The following is a 24,089-nucleotide window of genomic DNA, read 5'->3' on the forward strand; positions in this document are numbered from 1 at the left end:
CTAGAATAAAAGACACTGTAAGAAACTGTCGTGTTTTTACCCTCTGCTAGTGCTCATCTGCAGTGACCAAACATTAATTTACCACAAGGTGTTGCTAGAATTTAACAAACATACCAGACCTCAAACACAGACTGGACCTTGAAGCCTTCTGATCAAAAGTGAAACAGCATGTTATTGTTAGTACATGACAGAAATAACTAAGTATTCCCAAAAATAAAGGTGATGACAACACTGAATCCCCACTTTGAAGAGTTTCATCTGTATTCCCTGTCTTCCTTGCAGGTATTTTGGTTTCATTACGAAACACCCGGCAGACCAGAGATTTGCGTGCCACGTGTTTGTGTCTGAAGACTCCACCAAACCGCTTGCAGAGTCAGTAGGGTGAGTTGGACTTTCTGTGCATTAACTCTTAGATAATATCTCGCTTAGATATTTTAATCCGGGTAAAGCAAAATTTAAGATGTGTAATAAGTTTGTCACATCACAGAAAAAATGATTTCTTAACCACCCAGCCAATTTGAATGATTAAAAAAAAATAGTAGAGAAAATATAAGCAGCATTCACTGCTCTGAAACACTGGTGGTGTGTCAGCTGAAGGAGCTGAGTGAAGATCAACCAGCTGCGTCGTGGCAGACTGTGTAGCACAAAGCACACGTACACCCCCAAGCCAGAACAAACATCTATGCAGCTACATACTCCTGTTAGCAGCTAGGCATAATGACATATATGACCTGCGAGCCTGAGAAAGAGCTGCAGTGATAGGCTCTTGTTGGCGGCTAACTCTGTATCACACACAGCCTTTAGTAGCACAGCACCAAAGAACAAATGTCGCTTCCATGACGACAGGCTCTTGCTACCAGCTAACCCAGTAGCACAGTAACATGAACTACCCCCAAGCCAAAAAACAAGCTACTGCGCCACAACATAGTCTCAGCAAAAAGTATTTGAGTCAATAATAACATTCCTGCTAGTTTTAATAATGTAAGTAGACAAAAGCGCAGTCAGCAATACTGACATGTATACACACGTAGGTATACATACATGCATGTATGCATACAAACACACATACATAGACACACACACACACACACACACACACATATATATAATTAATACGTTGAAAAAAAAGACAAAACAAAAAGAATACCAGAAACACATTTGGATGAATGAGCAAATACTGAGGTGTGTCTGTGCTTTGTGTGATTGTGTTTCCATTTGTATGTCTCTCTTTAATGTGTTTGGAATAGATGTGTGTGTACTTATCTCTGTCCCTGCATATATGTGACCGAACATGAATGTTGTATGGATTTGTTGTGGCATTAGCTCACAATGTGTATTTTTAAGTGAGTTCTCAAACTGACTGAAGTTCATGTCTTTGTTTTTTTTTTTTCAGGAAAGCCTTCCAGTTGTATTATAAAGAGTTTGTGGAGTTCTCGTGCCCGACAGAGGACATCTACCTGGAATAGCCCTGCCCTGCCTTCAACCACAGCCCTGTACAGTACACTGTATCATAACATGATGTTGCATGAAGGACATATCTAAAATATAAAAAAAAAAAGAATAAAAATTTAACACATCTGAAAAACAAGCAGGAAAAGAAGGATCACGTATTGGAACTCTGGTGAAACCTTTGTGCAGCAAGAGGAGATGAAAATGAGCCAAAGGAGGAGTGTCTTGAGGAAAGAAAATATGCAAAATGGAGTCAGTGATGAGGGGGCGACCGCGGGCTGTCGATGGAAAGCACAAACATTTTATCACCGCAGCCTTGGCAGCATTAGTTAGCCTGTAGCATCATCTCAGCAGGTGCAACACTGAAAGCCCAGGAGCCAAACTGGACTGCACCAGCTTGTTTTTGCACTTGACAAAAAGAAAACAGCAGCCGAGATTTGGAAAATCTTACACATGATGAGTTTGCTTGGACTTTAAATATTTAGGGTCAGAGCACGAGGGAGGCGTATATTTACTAAATAACATCCTTACATGTAAATGTACACTAAGTGAAACAAATCCATGTAGGAACAGTGACCTTTGTCCTTTTAGCACACCAGGTATGAAGGTGATATCCACGATATTTAGTGGCAACAAGAAAAAAACGCACCCAACATCACTGTTCGAAAACCAGCTCTAAGTGATGTTCTTTGCATTTTTGGGCTCCAATTTCGATGTTTAGTGTTAAAGAGGCAAACCTTGTCAAATTTTCAATTTCATCAGCTGTTTGACAGCAGCATGTAGCCATCTAGAACATCAATGAAAAAAAACTACGTGTTGGTATAGATAAATTGCCACAGAGAGGACTCATTCATCGAGCATTTTGCTATGAAGCAGCAGTCACTCGATTGAAATAAAAAACGACCAATCAGCACCACAGGCGGGACTTAAGCCGTTCTAAAGCAGTACGCCAAAACCAACAAGAAGTAATAACAACAATGGCAACAGCTATAGACGAGACATGCTGCTATCAAGGCTGTTCTAATTCAATATGTCAACATCACCAGACATCGTAGCACCTTTTTCTCATTCATTAAACCTTAGCGAAAGCAGAATGGCGGCAAGGCTGAACATCAATGCAGACTTTAGATGATGTTAGATTATGTTTGTCTCTAGTGATTGGGTAGGAAAAACGGCATCCCACAGAAATTGCTTGGAGTTGAAGCAATGTCAGACTGAAGATGGAAAAAGACTGTAACAAGTTGACAAATCTGTCTGATATCAAGCAAATCTGTAAGGCGCTCTACACATGATCTGCGGTATGAGCTCTGCTCTCTGCAAAGTGCGGCTCAGATGAGTGTAGCATAGACTTGTGTTGCCATTTGTGAACGTGTGCAATAGAGCGCCCCACTAATGACTCCTAAAACTCAGAAATCGGTATCATTTCAACACCTCCGGTTCCCTCCTCTTGAAGTCAGTGGGTTCTTTTGAAGGAGTTTTTGGTTAGATGCCTGAAATAAGGTCTGTGGTTAACACAAGCTTAAGAGACTTTTACGTTTTGTTCTACGCCATAAAACTTGTCAATAAGTGCCCCATTTGTGAACTTGGAAACTTTTAAGTGTCTTAAAAGGCAGTTGCTAACAAGTGGCTACATGAGACTACAGAACATCATCGCATCCCACCGAACATGGCTGTACAGCCATTTTAAGGTTGCAGTGTCAAATCATGAAACCGTAGCGTTATTCCTTTTTCTTTCTCTACTTTTACTTTTTAGTCCTCAAAAATCCTAAAAGTGGTGATTTGAAGATTATCTTGCTGAACGAAACATGTAAGTATCACAAACATTTGTTTGCCACAGAGCTTGTTTTCTGCAGTAATCCAAAATCCGATGGAAAAATCCCTGAGGCTATTCAAGGAGGGAACCAGGCAAAGCTAACTTCCACACTGACCTACAGAGAAACGTCATCCCTGGGGCACGCTATAGCAAAATCTGTGTATGTCAGTTTTAGAGCCTGAATAGAGCTGAAACCATAAGTCAAATTCTCAATCAGGTGATCTACAGAAAATTAGTTTGTCATTATTTTGATAGTCAGGTAATCATCTAAATAATTGTTGGGCTAAAATTTAATGTGCTTTAGCTTCTTAAATGCAAGTAGTTATTTTCTCTGCTTTAAAACCAAAAATCTTTGGATTTTGTTTGGACCAACTTGTTTGAATATGTCAATTTGGGCTTTGAGAAATTGTGCTGGGCATTTTTTACTTTGAAAACTTAGGAAACTAATGATTCACCAATACAGAAAACGATTATTAGTTACACCCTTAGACCCAGTGATTAAGAAAGGGTTGGGTGCATGAAACATCAAACTGAAGGCATAACCAATTAGTGTTGTAGAACGCCCAAGATAACAAAGCTTCAAGGTCGGCTATCTTTACTTTCTCCATTGGAAAACAATTAAGCAAAATTAAATAATTCTCTGCCGCAGATCAAGTGTTTAATTGTAGCACCACCATTATTCATTAACAGTTAAACAGGGAAGAGAAAATATATAGAGACAGATTTCTACATCCAGATGACAATGCTGGCAGATCTGTTGTTTTTTTGTAGGTTTAACTGAAGTTCAGGAAGACAAAGCAAGGTAGACGAAATATTCTTAACACTGAATCACAAACATCTCCTGAAATGCACTCAGCATCACTTGTCCGCAATAAAAGAAAAAGAGTGTGAGGGTGTATAAGTGTGTATATTTTAAAACTTTTTAGCAGCTTCTGCTGCTACTATAGTGCTAAGCGAAACAGGCCCGACAGTTCGCCCAATAAAGCCTTTAGTCCTAAATTACTAGTCTAATGCCAGAGACACTGCGCTTCTTTACTGTGTGCTCGAACTAGGTATAAAGTCAGCTACAAAGATTAAATACCAATAGAAAAAAAAAACAATCATCAGGCTAAGGTGGTGGTTCAAGACAAGGTCTGACATAAAGAATTCCTTCGTGTGGTGTTCTAGAAACTTGCTCCTCATAGTTTCCACATCAGAAATATGAAATGCTCTCAGTGTGACGGTGATAAGATACTAAGGCTGATCCTCGCTACAGCAGGTACAGGTGCTGACAAGGGAGCAAAAGCAAAACTCTGGTGTCTTCATATCTTCACAAGTAGTGCCTCTTTTTCATCAGATCATTGTGACCTTCCTCAGTGACCACTATCATATTTTAAGGGATTGCCATTGAGTGTGTGTTGAGTTTATTTTGAATGCAAATGGTGATAAAGGAGTATGTTTGATGTGACTTTTTTCCACTGCATTAAATGTGCTGTGCTGTACCTGTGCTGTCAAAGGTCATATTTTAAAGAAGCGAACAGAGCCTTTATGTCTGTTACCAGAGTAAAAAGAAAAAAAACACACAAGACAGAAAGATTCACCAAAACCAGGACAATTCTCTGATTAATGGCATGTAGGAGGTAACCATGCACAAGTCTATGGGCCCAACAAATATATGCTTATTTTCATTGTCTTCTAATACATCTATGTATTTAGTTCCTTTAGAATATTTCACAGCTGGAAAGATGGTCCCTTCATAATGCAAATACTTTGAAATTCTTGCTGCGTGACCAGAGAAAACCAAGAAAAAGGGCTATCGCTTTTGTGTTGGCTCATTAGGTGGAAAACCTACAACTACCAGAATGCACTGCGCAATAATGGCCCAATACACACTCTCACCAGTGGGTGATGTAATGTGAATTTGTCTGTTTTGACCATAGACTGTACGACCGACATTTTTCTATTCTCTTATGTCCCAATGCAGAAGTAATGTAAAGTATCTGTAGTTTGAGCAAAAGCCCCAAAGTCAGCAAAAATAAGCTAACAGATGAGCAGGAAGACCTAGGGAAGGGAAATTATGGTTTGAATGTAAAAATAAAAAATGCTAAATTCATCACTCAAAAATAATAAAGGCCATGCATTATGAATGCTTTATCAATCAGCCTGGGCAATGTTACCTGGTCTAAGCAATGTCAAATGTTCTACATAGTTTTGAAACAAATATGTTAAATGCCAATAAATCCATCCTGACACAAATATGTGACTTCTACACAAACTTTTGTGGAGTTGAAACAATTATAGGAATAATCAGTCGGGCTGTTAACAGAAAGATTATTGGCAGCTGTCAAGCATTCTGAAAACATCAGCAGTTCCAGCCTCCCAATTGAGCTAAAAAAACAGCCAAAATCAATCTTCGGATGTAAACATAACTGTCAATAAGATATTGTCTGAACAAGGAGGAAAAGTCACTTTTTTCATTTACTAACCCAGGTACAGCACAGGTACAGCACAGTTGTTCTGCAGTGAAAAACAAACAGAAAGGGTGCTTCCTGCATTACTTACCACTAACATTAATTTGTAACAGACTATTTTATGTGATCTATATTTAACAGAAAATTAAATATCTGCAAAAGAAAGATTAAAATAATAAATCAAGGATGTGGAAAATGTCAATTCAGCCATCTCACCAGTCCCCACTATTTGTTCCCCACAACAAAAAAAACAACTAAAAATTTGGATAAATTAAACGAGTTGTCTGCTGTTACAGATCAAAGCCATCGTGTTCACATCAAGAGATCAACACTGACTTTTATATGAGTTCCCTTCTCAAGAGCCGATCAGGCAGACAGAAGAAAACGTACTGTAGTGGGGGCTATACAAAGGGTGTATAGACATGCCATATATAAATAAATAATTTAATATCTGTAATTATAAATATTACGTTGTACTGATTCAACATGTAGTATGTGAAATTTCTCTTTATTTTGGAATTTTTTTAGGTGTGAATTATTCTTTATTTAAAAATTTTAATGCAGAACTCATGGTGTCCTGTCATTATTACGTTTGGCATCACTTGCATACACACAAACTCATTTGTATCACTTTGCTTGTGGATTCCTTGTGTTGATGATCAATGGATGATCTGCTGCTGCTGGCTAACTCATCTATAATGATGTTATGGAATCCCTTCATTTCTGAAATTAAGTCGGTGAGTAAAATGTACAGTCATAGCTGACTTGCTGACCAATGAAGCGACTCATGGATAAAGCTATGTTTTCACAGTTTGTAATTAGATATGTTGTTTTCCTTTTGTAGTTCTGAAAATGTATAAATGAGTACGAGAGGCTGAGGAAGTAACTACAAGCACTCCAAGTAGATTTGGTTTATCAAATCTGTTAGTAAAGCAACACATTAAAAAGTGCATAAAACAAGCACAACAAATACTAAAATAAATGGACTGCACTTGTATAGCAGTTTTCTAGTCTTGCGACCGCTCAAAGCTCTTTTACACTTCATGTCGTATTCACCCATTCACACGCACACTCACTGGAGGTCAAGAGTACCGGGCACCACCTGCTACTCAATAACCATTCACACGCACTCACACAGCAATGGCGTAGCATCGGGAGCAATTTGGGGTTCAGTATTTTGCAAGAATATGTTGACAGGAGAAGCCAAAGAACGAACAACCAACCCTCCAATTAGTCAATGACCTGCTCTACCTCTGAGCCGCAGCCGCACAAAGTAGGTTGGACCACCGTGTTTGGTCATATACTTTATATTTAAACATTACTGTTACAACCAGAAATGAAAAAAGAAATGAACAAGACTGTCAATTTGACACATCTATGCAGTTTAAGTACTATTTGTCTACCCAGATGTGATTGTTGTTCTTGGTGCAACATCACTGTGATTCAATCTATACAAAAACCTGCTAGTAGCATAAAATCTGTGAATGAAATGAAATATTGAAATATAATGTGGGAAATAGACTGCTAAATATCTGATTCTCTTAAAATTATGAAACACACACAAGCACGCCGGGCTGGGAATAACATCACATTATCTTCATCAATCACTAATAACATTATGGAAGAGTTGGGGCAACAGGACGTTATACGTGTATGAAAAAGTGTGACACTGCTTAAAACAATAATTTAATCTAAAACCTTGATAAAGTTTTAAAAAAATATACTATCCTTGAAAGAATCAAAATACAGGGAAACACACAGTCAAAACTTTCAGTTTATTTTAATGTGGTTGTCTCTGCTGAAAAGATAAGCTTCATTTATTCACTTCAGGATCTGCTGTGTTTCTCTTAGTAGTATTCATCCTCAAGGTTTGGTTGATAAGGGTTTTCAGTGTCAGGTGACAGCAGAGGAGGGGGGAAGGGCCTCTCACCATAATCTGCAGCAACACAAATACAATCAGGTGTATGGAAAGGATCCAATTAATATTTTAACCACATTCATTGTCCTCTATGTTTTATCAGTGTTCCTGTTGTTCAGTGTTTGTTTTGGACACAGAACACTTGGAACCTTGTTTGCCAAGGCACCGGGACATGTAATTAGGGATAACAAATTGCTAAGCAACTTGGATAAACAAATATGAGCTTTCTTACCGTCAGTAACGCTATCGTGGCGTTTGTGATGGCTGGGGTCAAAGAGCAACTTTAACTCTGCTGTACCTTCATCTGCTCTGCTAGAAAACACAACACCAGATGAAAACAGAGTGACAGTAATATTTTCACACACTGTAGGACTCAGTGTGTTTACATGCACATAATAAGGTATTTACAATACACAAGAAATTACCACAGTTACAATACTTCCACAGGAACTGCTCCCGGTGCTGCTCCATCATAAAAGCCCCCCTCCAGCCAGTGTTACTTCCTGTTTAAAGTTTTACTACTTTTTATAGTGCAGCAGGGATGATAGGGTTTTTTTTATTGGCCAATACATTTATACATCAAAAAGTCTACGTGATTTTTCCATTGGTTTTTGGATTATTGGCAAAAGTAAGCTCTGTGGAAAACAAAACTTTTCCAATACTTGGATGTATTGTAAAAATCTAAAACAAATGAACGGCCTTTTAATGTTTTATAAGTATAAATGCAATCACCAGAAGTAAAAACCTAGCTTTAGACTATCAACAAACTATACGGTTGCATGACTTAACGTTGCCACTACAGCAAGGCTGGAAAGTGGCGTTCAGCACTCTGAAGTCCCATTTAGCCACTTGTTAGCATCTGCCTTTTTTTATGACACCTAAAGGCTTCACAATTTACAAGTGGGGTATTTAGGCCCCATGTCCACCAAAGTATTTTTCCCCACCTGAAAATGCTAGGCACTACTCAGAAAACACCAAGCTGGGAGCGTCTCTTAAACCCCTTTCCCAACAAAATGAGCACAGGCACATGGGTTTTTCAAACACGGGTAAGCCCCTGAAAACAGGCTATAGACTGCTTTCCTATGACCAGTACAGCCGAGTACATGGCTCTGCAGCAAACGAGTATGAGTACGTGTGGGTTGGTTTGGTGTGTCTGACGTCACGGAAAGGCTGGACAACAAGAAACAATAGACAGCTGCATGGCCAGAGATGTGTGAAAACTTAAGGTGGTTACTTTTAACATATCTTACTTAATCAGTCTCTCTCAAACTGGGTGCAGACTAACTTGGATCGATGTTTGAGCTCTGCGTTGGTGGAGACAGATGGTAATTGGTGGCACAGTATCATTGGATCTTGCCGGTTAAGGAGCTGAAATTAGCTCGTTTAGAGGCATAAAATACCAGTGTCTGCTGCAGAGTCACTTGACCGTGTGTGAATGCCAACTGTACACTTTCCCATTGCATTAAAAAGCGTGATGTTAGCAGGTGTTAGCGTTTTTTTGTGCAGTGGGAATGAGGCTTTATATATCCAGGGCTGGCAAAAGGTTTGGATTTGCTATACAAATATAGTGTTTCCCATTAATAACCAAGACTATGGTGGCCACCATAGTCCAATTTGTCCCATCTCAATGTTTCAATGTAGCTGGACCGTTAATCAAGAGTGTTATTAAAACACTGTTGTATTATTTATAGTACAGTAGAGACTTAAAGGAGTAGCAGAACGTCAGGCATTAAAAGTCCTAAATCTCTTTCACATACAAAAATCTGCTAATACATCCTCTCATCTATCGATCTGATCAGCTGTGAACAAATCAACACAACAAATCCACCTCAAGAGTGACATTCAGAGACCTGCAAAAACGTTGGTTATTAGAGTGAGACCACAGATTAGCGGCATCTAATGAAGAACCTATTCGAAGAATAAACTGGCCACTGACGAGGAAAACGAGAATGCTGAAATGTTGATTGATGTCCGGGTTCTAGGACTTATTCCTGCACCACTCTATCTGTGTGAGACTTTGTGATGCATTCAGTCTTTTTGTGGAAACCTGTTTATCTGGTGTGGCTCCTATCAGTTGAAGAGTGACTTATGTTTGCAGAGGGCCATTAAGTGTATAACATCAGTGTAACATGGGTGGTGGAATGTGTGCAGAAAGGTCCACAAACACAAAGATAACGAAGAGAGCTTGAGTGTGCTTACAGATCCTGTCTGACGGCATCCTGAACAAAACATCTTTTTATTATGTCCAGCCCATTGTACACTTTTGTAATAATTACGCTTCAGAATCAGCATCTTGATACTATATTTCAACTCCTGAAAAATTTGAGCAAAAAAGTGTTTCTTTTTTTTTTTATAGTCATAGTCTCTGTATTTCCTGAAATCCTATTCTCATAAAGCCCTTTTAAATGTAAACTAAATACTTATTTTAGTTTATTTTAGAATGGATTTTTCCAACAATACACAATTTGTGTGTAAAAATGTCTTTTTCTGCTCAAAAATTAGCCTGTATGTGTCTGCTTGGACTGGAATGTTTTACACAAATTCCCTGGCCCCTCCCAAACCCTGACATAACAGATAAAAGTCCAGGATTTATTTTGTATTTGGAAACCTCACCATAAACTGTCACAGCTGCTGCCCCAAGTGTTAAAAGCAGAACACTGGCTAACAAAAGCCCTACTTTTTGCCTCTTACACATAGCTGCTGATAGCATCACCAAGCCAGATAAGCACTGTAAATTATGTCTCCGCAATGGCAGTAAACACAATACACAGGCCACTGATAAGTGATGTGAGCTTTCCAAGATATTGAGGGCCTTCAAACACTAATAACCCTGTCCCAGGTAAAACACCTGAATCAACACAGTGACTCTCTCAATGGGGATATTAATATCTAATATGCTTCTAGTGACTGATATAGCTCAACTGCCACTCTTCCAGCAGAAAAACCAAGTCTAGCAGTAGCCTTCCTTCCTCCTTCGTCTTTTTAAGATCCAACAAGTTTTACCTCAGGTCGGACTCATTAGCTCTGGCTATCAGCTCTACATCCATGCTACACAGTCAGTCAATAAGGTGGTGAGAAAAACCTTACGTCCCATAAAATGAGCACAGCCAACAGGTTCTCATCCTAAGTCATCACATATTGCCGCTCTGCAGTAGACTTCTGCGTCTACATATTGAGATTTGAGTACTATTCCGCATCTGCTGTTTATGTTACAGGATGCTGCTGACATAATGTCAATAAATGCACATGGGGGATGCCGCTGTACATGGTTGTGTGTTTATACAACGGGAACACATGGCAACCAACGTTGGTAAAAAAGGCCATGTACAAAGGCTATGTCCCTGCCTTAGCGGCCGCGGGTTCAATGCCACCCCACAGCCCTTTGCTGAATGTCAGAGCCTCTCTCTCCTCCTTGCACACTACAGCTTTCATATCAGATACAAAAGAGCACCAAAAGAAATAATTTTTAAAAAAAAACAATATGTTGGCAAAGATGGTTAGGTTTAGACAACAAGGGTATGGATGATTAGGATTAGGGGAAGGAGGAACATGGTAAGGTGTTGAAAAAAAACATCACATTTGGACGGGAAGTGAACACTGGACTCACATGACTGGACTGGACACCGGACTTGCATGAAAAGTCCGGGGTTTGTTGGATCCATCCACCTCCCCTCGCCAGTCCTACAGGTGCCCTTGCGCTACTTTATATTACGTTGTTACCATCAGTGTTTCAACCTGACGCCGTCCTGACGTGCTTCATGTGCACACGACAGGTTCAATCCAGCCAAGTTCTCAAGTAGAGCTGCACGTGTACGTATCATGTGGATGCAACCGGTGCCATCTGGCCATCTGCCGGTGCATAATTACACCATGACTGGTTTTATCTGGATGTGTTCTCAGCTGAAGCCGTCCAGTGGCATTTTATGCACAGGTGTAAAGTGCCTTTTGGTGTTGCATACCTGCGCCAAAAGCACTGTCAATGCAGCGCTATTTTACGAATCCGGAATGAGAACAGGCTGGCACAGCAGAAACGTCAGATAGGTCAGACCACTGTGTTTAACTAAAAATCTGTAAATGTTATAGTTACGGCTGGAAATGAAAACAGAAATCAACAAGTTTGCTACCTTTACATTTCTGCACAACAGAAATAAACTGTCTGTTGTCAAACTGGAGTTGACTGTTGTTGTATGATATTCTTATAATAATACTTCTGCCTCAATAACAGCAACCTTTTCCCTCCTCAACTGAAATGTCAATACAAACAAAAGTTAGTCGTCTTCTGATTCTCCAACAGAAAGAAGTAAGGAGTAAAGCACAAATAAAAACCTACCTGCTCAGCAAAGGTGCAAAATGACCTCCACCAAACACAACAGAGAAAAGGAGGAGAGCGATGACCGATTTACTGATCTTCATCATCTTTTATAAGGAACTGTAAACAGGATGCCTTGAGTGAACTACAGCATAAAGCCACAAGAAAAGTCTGATTCTTAATGTTCCTTAAATAATAACACAATGACACATTTGGAATGTTTCCATTTAACCCTGTGAGTGTTTATGTAATCTCACTTCCACATGATCACACTAGCAAGAGAAGACACATGAAAGGTGTGCTGTGACTTTGGAGAGGTCTGTGTCTGCGCTTCCATCAACCTACACCCATTAAATTGTGGCTTTTGCACTCTATATTGTTTAAAAGCCACTGCCAGTACTGAAATGTGGCGAAAAGCATGCAACACCTCAAGTATAAAGAACAATTTTATTGTGAAACCAAGTGGTTTCACTGTCTGATGAAGCAGATGGTGCATCAGGATGTTTGTTTACAAAGTTCAAATGGATATTTTCAGACGGAGGGTGAATACAGTTGCTGCAGCGAATGACAATTTAACAGCAAGTCTAGTATATTGCTGGGCCGTATATGAAACACTAGAGGGCTTTTAAATTTGAAACAACGGCTTATAATTTGAAACAGAAAGTGGCCTGCAGTTACCCAGTTACATACTCCAGCCTTTGCCTTGACTTTAGCTTGTAGGGCTAGCCCCTAGCACCGATAACAGACATGGGCAATATCACTGTATTACGGTATACCAGGTTATGTAGCTGAAAGACACAATGACACCTAGTGGTGGAGGAAGAAACTACAGGACTGTAAACAGCCAGCAAGCAGAGAGGGAGACTGTGGGGAGTAACAGCATGTTTTTTACATCTAACTTAGTGAATTGAGGATTTATATTCGAACAGTGTACTTACTAGATTACTAGCAACAGTATCCAAGATAGTTTGGATGAGTTTTATTCTGTGTGTGTCCAGTTTGAATGAAGTGTGTGTTATGATGGGTCAATGTGGACATTAAACCTCGTCAGTCTTTTGTGACAAAGAGAAAGTTGATTTCAAAAGCTGTACAGTTGTATTTTTCTTTTTAATAAGGAAAGTAAGAGTGAGAATATTAATTTATTTTTTATTTTTTTTAGCATTTTGTGGATTTCTAGTGCGAATTTATTAGTCTGAAAAGCATAAAATAAGCAGTGCACTCTCCATCCTGCACCTATTTTTCCACTGCAGTTTACCCTGAGCTGTTTTAGTTGATAACATAACTGCTTATCAACACAAGTGAGACATAAGGACTTCTGAAAAAAATAGTATTACTTGAAATGACAAGGCACATGATGAATATATAATTATATATAAATAAATCCCTAACAGCTGATTAAGCTCCTGCTTTACTGATTATGGAGGAAGGTCAGTTACTTCCTCCTTGAATTACAGCTAACTGTAAGGCAACATTTCTAGTGAAGACTTCCTCATCAATACGTGGTTTTTACTTAAATCATGCTGTTGAAAGACAAAACCTGTACGGCACATTTATCATTCCCTAGGCTTGCTGGAGGACAAAAAAAATAGCCTGTCCAAACTGAGCCGTCCCCTGTTTGACCCCTCCCTGATAACATCACACCTTACACACAGAAGGAAATCCCTGCAGCCGTAAGACCAATTTGACCATTCTGAAATAAGTTTCCAGAGGAAAAATAGTCCTGTGAATGATCTGGGCATGTTGTGGACTTCAACCTGGTAACGACAACAACTACCGCTATAACAAGGGGTAAGTTATCAGCGATGTTTCTGTCATGAAAGCTGTGGCTGACTTTTTGACTGTTTAAAAAAAGGTTGCAGTTTATTATTATTTTTTTTTATTATTGTTGTTGTTTCTCCCTGTAATCAACACATTTTTACTTGACTGTAATAAATGTAAATTATTTTTCAACAATCTTTTTCACAAAATGAAATCAATTTAAAAAAAGTTTATGGTTCATTTGGAATGAAACATTTTCTGGATGTCTGTCACAGGAAATACTTGTTTTACTCACCGGCCTGTTAATAATTACACAAGATGGTAACATGTAACATAACAGACTTTTTTAACAGTGTAAATGTTCAGCCATTGGAGAGGGCTATATCAAATACATTTTGATAATACTATTCAATTTATTAACATTTGTAGCTTTAATCTCCACAATTTGATGAGTTCTAGAATTCTGAAATGTATGCATGATATATTTTACAAACACAAAAATTATTGTTATGTAACCTCATATCTGTCAGTGATGCCACAAAAATAAGCAATTACAACTTCTGAATGTCAATAATGTTGGGAGTAGTGAAACAGGTGGTGAACTTGAACACAGTCCTTGTGTGAGATTTATCAGTGTGTCATCACACTTAATCCTTTTGGCCGAGGAACAGTGGTGGGAGTCTGTTTTGTAACTGGTTTCACTGTAGTGTAAACTGAACATTGTTTTTTTTAAGGTGCCGTTTTATCCACCAGCAAACAAATACCTTCACCTGCTGCAAGACTTTTGTTTGGTGGAAAATGAAGCGGCAGTTTTTCACAGCTGGGAGGTATCCTGTCTCTCATCTTCTATAGATCTCATTCTTTTATTGAGTGATGTAATTTTTACTAACTACTGAAAAAAAAAATGTATCAATGTACCCAATTCGCACACAGCATTACATAACTTTCACCATGTTCTATATTTAGCAGTCACTTTAGTCCTTCTCCTACACACAACGTGGACAAATATCTGCATGCTCAGTGTAAAATCAATCACAGTGTGTCATTTACAACCGTATATCACATAGGCTGAACTTAGTTGTTCTCTTTTTTGTTTGCTCTTGCATTGTTAAAGTGGATTCAAGGAAAGGTGTGCTGGAATCTTCTGCTTCCTTTTGTTAGTCTTCAGCCTCACTTCCTTATATTTAAGGTGAGTGAATTATTGCCTTTGAAGACCTGGGAGCACATAAGAGTCAAATTATTCATTATTATTTCCAAAAGTCACTTAGAATGATATTTTTTCCAGTCTCACAATGGTCATTTTTCAATATTAGACATTTAGTGAGCTTCATGTCTGGTGAAATCCTGCCGGTGGCCAGTAACGGAAAACTGACACAGAGCATCAACTTAGACGACACACTTAACTTTGGGTAAGAGATGTGACTTGTGTCAATTTACCTAAAGGTCATACTGTAAAACAAAGCATTGCCCAACTGCCTTTACAAAGACATAACAAAAATAATAACTGCTGAGTCATCATAAAATGTCAACCTCATTTGCATCTTTGCCATATTCAAAATACAAACTTTGTGATGATGATTTTGATTTATAAGTAAGAACTTTGTGTTACCTGAAGTAGATAAATTAATAGATTATCTCTGAATTGACCTGAGAACTTTTGGATATTGTTTAAGTTAATTGTAATGTTTTGGTTGCCTAAAAAAAGTCTTGTTCAGCATTTGGTTATACTAAAAGAATCTCTAAGGACTCAGATGTTCAGTTTTTCTAATAAGTGCGCACACACTTACACAAGATAAAGAAGACTGGAAGTTTGCGAAGGTTTCTGCCAGTAAATCGGGGAGAAAATGGTTAACATTTGCTCGCCAACCTTCATTTATGTACAAACCCATTCTAGCTCCCCTCATTTCTGCAGAAAGCTCGATGAGGAAGACTGGGAAGCCCAGCAGTGTAGAATCCTGAAGGAGCTGCCAAGCTGGGTTTTTGTGAAGCACAGCGTAGCAGATCGGAAAAATGTGTATTGAGTCTTGAAATATCTTAAATTAAAATTTTTGAGGCCTTAAAATGTACAAAATTATGTAGTGTTAATTTCAGCACCAAACTGTTTAACTGTTTATTAGAAGACAAAACGGGTATTCTGAACAGAAACTAGCTCGGCAATAAGAGGCAACATAAGATCATATTAAACTCCACAGAGAATCAAAAATACTCTTTTTGGTATATTATATCAAATATCAATAAATTGAGAACATTTAAAATATAAAGCAAATATTATAGTAGTTTCATTATTAATATTATGATTGAAACTGCAAGAAAATACCTATTTTATTGAGCAGTTATGGTACAACATCTACGAATTTCTTTTGGCACTTAATATTTCATTAATTGCTCATGATTGAGGACATGATGTCAAGCTTTGTTTGCTTGTTTCTTTACCTCACCTGCACCACCCTGGCTTATTCTGTTGTATTTCTGTTGTTTTGTTTTGTGCAAATACACCTTAAACTTAAAAATCTTGTCCTCATAAAACTGTTTAACTGTTTACATCTTTCATCTCAGCACCAGACAGGAGGTTGAAACAAGAACATCCTGGAATGCTCCTATTATCTGGGAGGGGATGTTTGACCCCAGTCTGTATGACCGTAAGCACATCCAAAACAACTCATCTGTGGCCCTCACTGTGTTCGCTGTGGGAAGGTACTTATTTAACACTAGAAGTGTTGGTAGCACTTTATCAAAGGACTTCATATAAAAAATGCCTTTTTCCAAACCTGGTAGAGATCAAGAAACCCTGAATCTACCTGAGCAAGACACCAGGGTTTCCCACAGCCTAAGACAAGTTCGATTTAAGTCTTTGTAGGAGCCGCATTTACGCTACCGTCTTCATGATGACACTCAAAATGAAATTTAACACCAATTTTATAATACCCAAATAGAAGAAAAACATAAGATGAACCAAGATCAATATGTTGGGTAATAAAAATTGGAGCAAATGTTTACAACAAAATAAAAACTTTTTTGTCTGGTGGCAGAGATAGGGACAAACAGAGCTAGTAAACAGGTGATGTTTGTTGCCGTATGTTCTTGGTAATTTCAAATATCTTACTCTGCATATGTGGGATTACACTGTGCAATCTTTGGTGTTTAAAACAAATAAATAAATAATATTAGATTTTATGCAATGTAAAAAAAAGAATAATCAAATCCTATTTCCTATGTATCTTTAAGACTTTTGAAAGATTGATTTAAGAGATTTTAGTACCAATTAAGGCTTTATTTTTGGTTAATTAATTCAATGTATTTAAAGACTTCTAAGGATCTGCAGGAACCCTGGATACAGTAAGGTTATTTACACTATGTCCCAAGAGCAAACAAATGTTTGACTAAAACGCCACATCGTATTCCATCTGTCCACACTGGATCAATAAATGGGTAACTATCATGTCATGTAAACAAACCACCTATCAACTCAGGTCTCAGAGTAAACACTGAAAAGTTGGGTGAGAACTTACTTCCTTGTTATTCATATTCACAACAATACTACTGTGGGCACTTTATAGATACTATTGTTTTAACTATCATGCTACATCATACCAGTATCTTCACTTTTTAAAACAAGGTAGCTTGCTAGCAAGCTCTGCTGCTCTGCATTACCAGAAACATTCATCAGTTAGGACAGTCCAATAGAAAGCAAAACAGTAGAACTGATTTAGAAACTCACTTGTGTTGCATCTAGTTAGGACACGGTGTTATAGCTGAATATCAAACTATGGCACAGTTTGAAAAGAGAATAATATTTAAGACAAACTTGATGACACAATATATTTTCCACAATAGCAGTCAGGGAGAAATGCTTGTTTATTACCTTGCACTTCACTCTCCCTTCAGTTGTGTTGACATGGCTCCACCAGCCCATAAGTCCTTCCTCTTGTTTCCTATTTTTCACATCAAAGTTAGCAACCACATTGTTAAATACCTGCACTTCTCTGTGAGGCATCATGCAAATGTACCATGTATGACAGCAGACATCACATATAGGATTAGAAGGATGGGGGACAACTAAGCTTGGGTCTAGACTCAAAGCAATGACACCAGTGTTAAAACAGTCTAAAAGGTCAGCAGATGTGAATGTGTATGATAGATGTTTCAAATAATAAAATGAAAAAAAATAATAGTTTGGTATTTTGTACTGTTTTTCTCATCATCTAAGTGGGTTATGAGCAACAGCACTTGTTTGTCTCTTTGTCTCTTCCCAAGGTACCTTGATGCCTACCTCAACACTTTCCTTACCTCTGCAGAACAGCATTTTATGTTGGGATTACAAGTGACGTATTACGTGTTTACGGATCTACCAGAAAAGGTACCAAAGATCAAGCTTGGTCCTCAGCGGAGCCTGAGGGTTATCCAGGTGGAAAAGCACTCCAGGTGGCAGGACATCTCCATGATGCGCATGAAAACGATATCAGATGCCATAGAATCAGAGATTCGTCACCATTGCAATTATATCTTCTGCTTTGACGTGGATCAGGAGTTTAAGGGAAGATTTGGCTCAGAGGCTCTGGGGGATTCTGTGGCTCTGCTACACGCGTGGTTTTATAAACTTCCAAAGCAACAATTTACCTATGACAGAAACCCCAAATCCAAAGCCTACATGGAAACTGGCGATTATTACTACCACGCTGCACTCTTTGGAGGCTTGCTGGAAAATGTGAAGGATTTGGCAGATCACTGCTTTCTGGGTATCATGGAGGACAAAGAAAACAATGTGGAGGCTCGGTGGCATGATGAGAGTCATCTGAACAAGTACTTTTGGCTTCACAAGCCAAGCAGGCTGCTCTCCCCTGAGTACTGCTGGGACGGGGTGATTGCTGAGAATAGTGACATACATGTTACTCGCCTAGTTTGGGCACCAAAACATTATGACAAACTTCGTACTAAGTAGAGCGGCTAGAAGATCAACAAAATTGGACTAACTTTGTGAGAAAAGTGTAAGCATGTTTACTATAGGCTTCATTTTGGACTCCTACCTTGAAAGATGGGGCAGTGGATAACATTTCTTTGTGAAAATTAAACTCAGATAAATGTTAATGGTTGTTTTTGTGTTCAAGAGTGTCTTAGAAGGACTGCACTTAAAAAACTTATGTAAAATTAATATTACTTACAATTTTAAGATTCAGTAAATATTTTTATAAAGCAAATTTTCCAAGATAATTCTGACTAGCAATTCATTTTTTCCTCTCTTTTTTGTTTTGAGGAAGTTTTGAAAAATATATTGAACAATTTGGTGCCTCACATTTGTATATATGTTGTGTTCTCAGTAATACTGCTGTCTCCTAGGGTTACACAGTTATTTAAATATTACTATCACAATTTTGGCTTGCGACAGTTAAATGAACATGATCAACTGCAAAATTGACATAATGTTTGCTGTGCTAATTGAAAACTCTGCTGCAAATCAAATCAAGTGCTTCCTAAAACAACAGCCAGCCTCCACTTTCGAAAAGCTGTCCGCTATGCATGCACGCTGCAGCAGCAGCAGCCTGTGATAATGTTTCCTAAATGCTGCGACTGCAGATGGCGAAACGGATACCATCAGTCAGCAACCCTCATCATACATTGTTTGGATGTATTTTTCTATTTAGAAGATAATCAATCATGCAAAGAGTGCACGAGACTTGTGTCTGTGCTGCAAAGCAGCGCAACTAACTTGTTAAACCATCTCAAAAAACCTTTCTGCAGTACAATCAATGAATGAAGGCCAGATGATTCACAATGCTAATATTATTTCAGAATCCCTGTCCTTGTCTGTGTCACCACAGACATCCATCATTGCTTTGAGGAGATACACTGAATTCAGGTGCGAATTAACATTGTTTGACATCCTATTTTGATGCAAAGATAAGTACATTTGCAACAATGTCATACAAACCGAAATCAATGCTCTGAAATAAAAATAATTTGTCCCCACAATTGATTAAAATTGATGATGATGATCTCCATATTGTTTAAAAATTAGTTATGTTCAGTTTGTGAGTTATGCCTTATCTGCCAATCTATTTAGAGCTGCAGCTGTTGCAAGTGAAGGCTAACTTTTAGAGAGAACAGCTAAGTTCAACTTTTAATGTGCCTGACATGTTACTGTTCCATCTGTGCCCAGAGTGTGCTCTGTGCTTTGAGGGTGTGGCACAATGAAAAACTGAAAGATATATACAATTCAAAGCTCTCCTAATGAACTATCGTTCTCCCCCAAAAAAAGGCAGAAAAACGGAGAACAAGCAAACTTCACATGGACAGGGCTCCCTATTGCTGTGATGCACCAGTGCTAACCACTGCACCACTGTGCTGCCTTCAATTTAAGCTATTCTGTATTAATTTAATTATCTTTGGTCAACTTAGTCAAATTAGACTCCTTACATGAAGAAAAGACGAAAGCGTGCCAAAAGTAATGATCTAAACCTGCTGGCTATCTATCTATATGAATCTATCTATATGAATTGGGAAAATTGCAAAAGACTGAGCTTGAAATTTACAGTGTATGATGACATGATACTTCTATTCAATAACACAATTGGAGTGGAACTGTCAGTCTTTGCCCTGAGGTCTATTTCTTTAAGAGGCAAAAATGTCCTCACACAATAACTCAGAGTTAGTAGTAGTAAATATAACATTTTTACTTATTCTATAGAATATCGTGCAAAGATGAGACATGGACATCTTCTGTACCAAGGATTTAGTTTTGTTAAAAATATAAATGCGTCAATGTCGCAAAACTTCCATTTTCTGTCTGATTATTATTATTATTATTATTATTATTATTATTATTATTATTATTATTATTATTATTATTATTATTATTATTATTATTATTTGAGTTAAATAACAGTCTAAACTCCACCAGTGCCCTTCACACCAGAGACAGATCAGCAAAGAAATATTGTCATGGTTTACAAATCTGTTTGACAAGACATCTTTTTTTGTCATGGAACTCCAGAGGGCAGCTGAACGAGACAGAGAGTAGGCCTTAGTGAAAATTTAAGCAAAGGGGATGCAGAAAATTATCAGCAGAGAGAAAGCAGGCTGCTATCAATTGTTTTGTCCACAGATGAAAACAGCCATGTTTTGGCTGAGAAGAAAGACACCATCACCACACAGAACATAAAAAGAGGAGTTCTAACATAAGCCCCTCACTGAGATCCCTGCTCAGACAATTAGGCAGAAGATGACCTTTTTTATATCACAGAGCCACAGACGGGGGATAGAGATGTGTGTATGTGTTGAGCATGACATGACTGGCTATGGTTAACAAGTACAAACAGCATCTCATCAGAGTTAGAGTATGATTGTGTGTGATGCGTGCATGGATGTCCCCTAGCATCTACAATACACTGGCATTTTGGAACCCTTAAAACAGAGACCTTTAAAATCGCTGCTGACCTCACACCACTACATGATGCATTACAGGTCATCATTTCTAATGCATCAGGTTAAAATATAACTTAAATTGCTTAACAGTCCTGCCGTTATGCAAAGTTTGTGATCTGTTCAACAACTGTTAAGTATTAACTCGTGGGGAAGTTGCCTCACTACGAACTGCATTTAATCAGTAACTGAATGATAAAGTTATGCCATAAACTTTTGCTGGTTTATGAATTTAATCTACCATTTCTTTAAATGACATTATTCACCTATGAAAGTCAAAATCTGTAATTAATGAAAAAAAGTGTACTCCACACCGAGGACGATCTCAGTACTTTGTGTTTGCTTTGAACAGCGCAGCATTTAAGGTTGATTCAGAGAGAGCAGGCTGTTAGGGCGGTGTGAAACTCTAAGGACTCTAAGGACTTTTGGACTCTTGATTACATCAAAATTATCAAGCCGCACAATGAAGACTTTTTCAAATGATCCCCCAGTTCGCTACACTGCACTGAAATTTGAAAAACAGTTGAAGCTGAAAGTTTTGGAAAGGTCAATTAAATGAATTATGAAACCAACCACTTCTTTTAGGAGCCGAGTTAGACAAGTCATCTACAGAGATGCGGTATTAAGCATCTGTCTTCACCAGAGGGTCCAGTGAAATGTGTTTTTTGTTGTTGTTGTTTTTTTAATTAAACATGGCTGAAAACACACATTAACAAAAATATCATTAACAAAATTAAATTGGCCATTTGACAAAAAAAATAATACTTATTTACAGTATACAACACTGATTACAACACTGAATGATAGGCATGGTGCACAGTAGCTCACCTGGTAGAAGGGGCGCCCTCTGCACAAAGGCTATGTCCTTTCCACAGCGCCCGCAGGTTCGACTCTCTGTCGCATATAATCCTCTCTGTCTTCTTTTTTCGTGCTGCCACTGTTCTATATAATAAGGGAAAAAGCCAAAAAAATTAAAACTTGGACTACTGCTATGTTTAATAAAAATATATTTTCTTAATTTAATTTCTCAGTCCCGTGGTGTTATATATTTGGATTAAAAGTTAGGATATACAGGAATAAAAACTGAACTGAATATGCACTATGTTTCAGAAGATGTTCATGACGTCAAGGCATCAAAGCAAACCAAATACAACAATACACACAAGAGGCTAAAATAAGCTTGTGAAGCTGTTTGTGGGGCAAATGATTGCACAAGGCAATGAACCTTCACTGCATTGTTGAATTAACAGCTGGACAGCTACATATTGTAAACACAGTATTAAATTAAAACTTGGATGGATATTAAACACTCAGTAGTTAATAAGTGTTGGTTTACAGCACACTTTATCACATTCAAAGACAGATAGATCTGGGCCCAATGTCCCAACTTCTTATTATGGTCCTGCGGTTGATGTCACAATCTCCAATAGTTGCTATACTGGTAGCACGAATACAATTCTCTGTGTCCTGCTCGTGTGTAAATCATAGCCTGATGAATAAAGGATTTATATCGAAACATACCAATATTGATTTTCAAAAGTCTTTTTGATAATAATACCTAAATCAAGTCATTAATGAACTGTGAACAAGATAAATCTACAACAATGAGTAGAGTTTTCAGGGATGCACGATGATATCAAAATGAACTATTGCAATCGGCAAACATGCTTTTCCCTATTTTGCACAATGAATGAATATTACACTGATAAGCATTGTATTCCATCTGCTATCTGCTAATGGGACATCACAAAAAGAGTATGCATAATATGATATTAAGTCCACTACAGAAGAAACTTGATGATCACTAAAATCAAGTGGGAAAAAGGAGGATATATCAATACTGGTATAGCTTATTGGCCAAATGAGTTGTTACATATTGACATATCGGATATCGGCCAAAAACTTATCAGCATGCATCCCTAGTTTTTCAATGCTTGACTGACAGTCAGAAACTATTTTAATAACTGCTTAATCATTTGAGTCATTTCTGAAGCAAAATGCTAAGTATTCTGGATCAAGCCTCACCAGTTCCAGAATTTGCTGTGAATATCTTTGGACTGCTGGTTAAACAAAAAAAAAAGCTATTTCAATATTGCCTCGTGCTCTTGGTTACAATTATTGCCATGAAATGTATCTTAGTTTCATTCAAATTACCTTTAGTCACATGATGTTGTATCATTCTAATGAAAAAAGTGGTTTGTCAGTCCTGTTAACTTTCCATTAGTATTAGATGAGTTGACTGTACAGTTGCTGTAGCTAGCATTATGTGATGAATTCAATTATGGTATAGCACTGAGCTGTTATCTTCAAAACAATCATACTAAAGATAACTTTTAGGAGCATAGTGCTAACGTAACGTAATAACTTTAATGTACAAATTTGTGGCCGGTCTGGTCATCTTTTTCTTCTACTGCTATTACTTCCCCTTCTTCATCTGGTTAATGATGGGTGACAACTGGTGTTTGAGTGGCATTACTGCCCCCTTCATGGGCATATGGGTGGTTATCGTAAATGGAGGACTTATCAAATATTTATTATACCTCCAGTGAGGAAAATGATATGCAAATAATTATTGGATATCTCCCAGACTTACTTCCTGTATATGCTTGGTTTAATGTGCTTTATGTGAGCTCAGAAAAAAAATGTCATTAAACCATACTGACATGGCAATGAATCATTGAACCTTGAATGTTTAGCATGTGGGTTGTACTTTTGTAAAACATTTGTATTTCTGCTGTTCTGCTGCAAAATAAAATGTAGGCTACTTCCTCTTAATGTCACTTACGCACCCATGCAGGTGTATGGTTGACTGTACAGTCGACTGTGAGAACAGAAAGCAGCTTTGTTAGTGATATGATAAAGAGAGGGAGATATGTTGATGATCAGTTGAAGACGGCAGTTTAATGACGTGTCCGAGGTGGGGGAAATGGGCATATCTGTCATCTAGGAGGGTAAAGTCCATGTTTGCTGAGAGCG

At 38.0% G+C, this 24,089-nt stretch overlaps 3 protein-coding genes across 11 annotated transcripts in view; 2 read left to right on the forward strand and 1 right to left on the reverse strand.

The window, feature by feature from the left end:
- mapk8ip1b (mitogen-activated protein kinase 8 interacting protein 1b) overlaps window positions 1–6,278 on the forward strand; it is a 99,706-nt gene extending 93,428 nt beyond the window's left edge. For both annotated transcript variants that reach the window (XM_042490751.2, XM_088069370.1), the window contains 2 exons: window positions 283–381; window positions 1,394–6,278. In XM_042490751.2, the coding sequence (XP_042346685.1) occupies window positions 283–381; window positions 1,394–1,466 (172 nt within the window). In that variant the 3' untranslated portion in view covers window positions 1,467–6,278. The remainder of the gene's footprint in view (window positions 1–282; window positions 382–1,393) is intronic.
- LOC148190351 (uncharacterized) overlaps window positions 1–24,089 on the reverse strand; it is a 51,197-nt gene that overhangs the window by 13,162 nt on the left and 13,946 nt on the right. The window contains exons 2-5 of one of the 8 annotated variants that reach the window (XR_015774928.1): window positions 21,942–22,050; window positions 17,560–17,629; window positions 7,863–7,942; window positions 7,112–7,648 (exon numbers count right to left, since the gene is read on the reverse strand). Coding sequence is in view for 2 of the 8 variants with exons in the window: in XM_088069552.1 (XP_087925678.1) it covers window positions 7,560–7,648; window positions 7,863–7,942; window positions 21,942–22,050 (278 nt within the window). In the remaining 6 variants the exon portion in view is untranslated. Of the gene's footprint in view, window positions 1–7,111; window positions 7,649–7,862; window positions 7,943–17,559; window positions 17,630–21,941; window positions 22,056–24,089 lie in introns of those variants that run through there. The other 7 variants (XR_015774920.1, XR_015774913.1, XR_015774924.1 and 4 more) reach the window with 7 other exon arrangements.
- Window positions 13,509–19,664, forward strand: LOC121945523 (alpha-1,3-galactosyltransferase 2-like). The gene is made up of 6 exons (XM_042489747.2): window positions 13,509–13,727; window positions 14,432–14,524; window positions 14,812–14,886; window positions 15,011–15,106; window positions 16,254–16,391; window positions 17,952–19,664. Exons 1-6 carry the CDS (start codon window positions 13,666–13,668, stop codon window positions 18,634–18,636), a joined length of 1,149 nt encoding a protein of 382 aa, XP_042345681.2. The 5' UTR covers window positions 13,509–13,665; the 3' UTR covers window positions 18,637–19,664.

This window comes from Plectropomus leopardus, chromosome 1 (assembly GCF_026936395.1).
Source record: "Plectropomus leopardus strain MGB_pleo_1.0 chromosome 1, ASM2693639v1, whole genome shotgun sequence".
NCBI lineage: Eukaryota > Metazoa > Chordata > Actinopteri > Perciformes > Serranidae > Plectropomus > Plectropomus leopardus.

Coding starts and splice junctions, on each gene's coding strand:
- LOC121945523 (XM_042489747.2), top strand. CDS start 13,666: ATGATCTGGGCATGTTGTGGACTTCAACCTGGTAACGACAACAACTAC. Junction 13,728..14,431: donor AACTACCGCTATAACAAGGG/GTAAGTTATCAG, acceptor GTTTTTTTTAAG/GTGCCGTTTTATCCACCAGC. Junction 16,392..17,951: donor ACTGTGTTCGCTGTGGGAAG/GTACTTATTTAA, acceptor TCTCTTCCCAAG/GTACCTTGATGCCTACCTCA.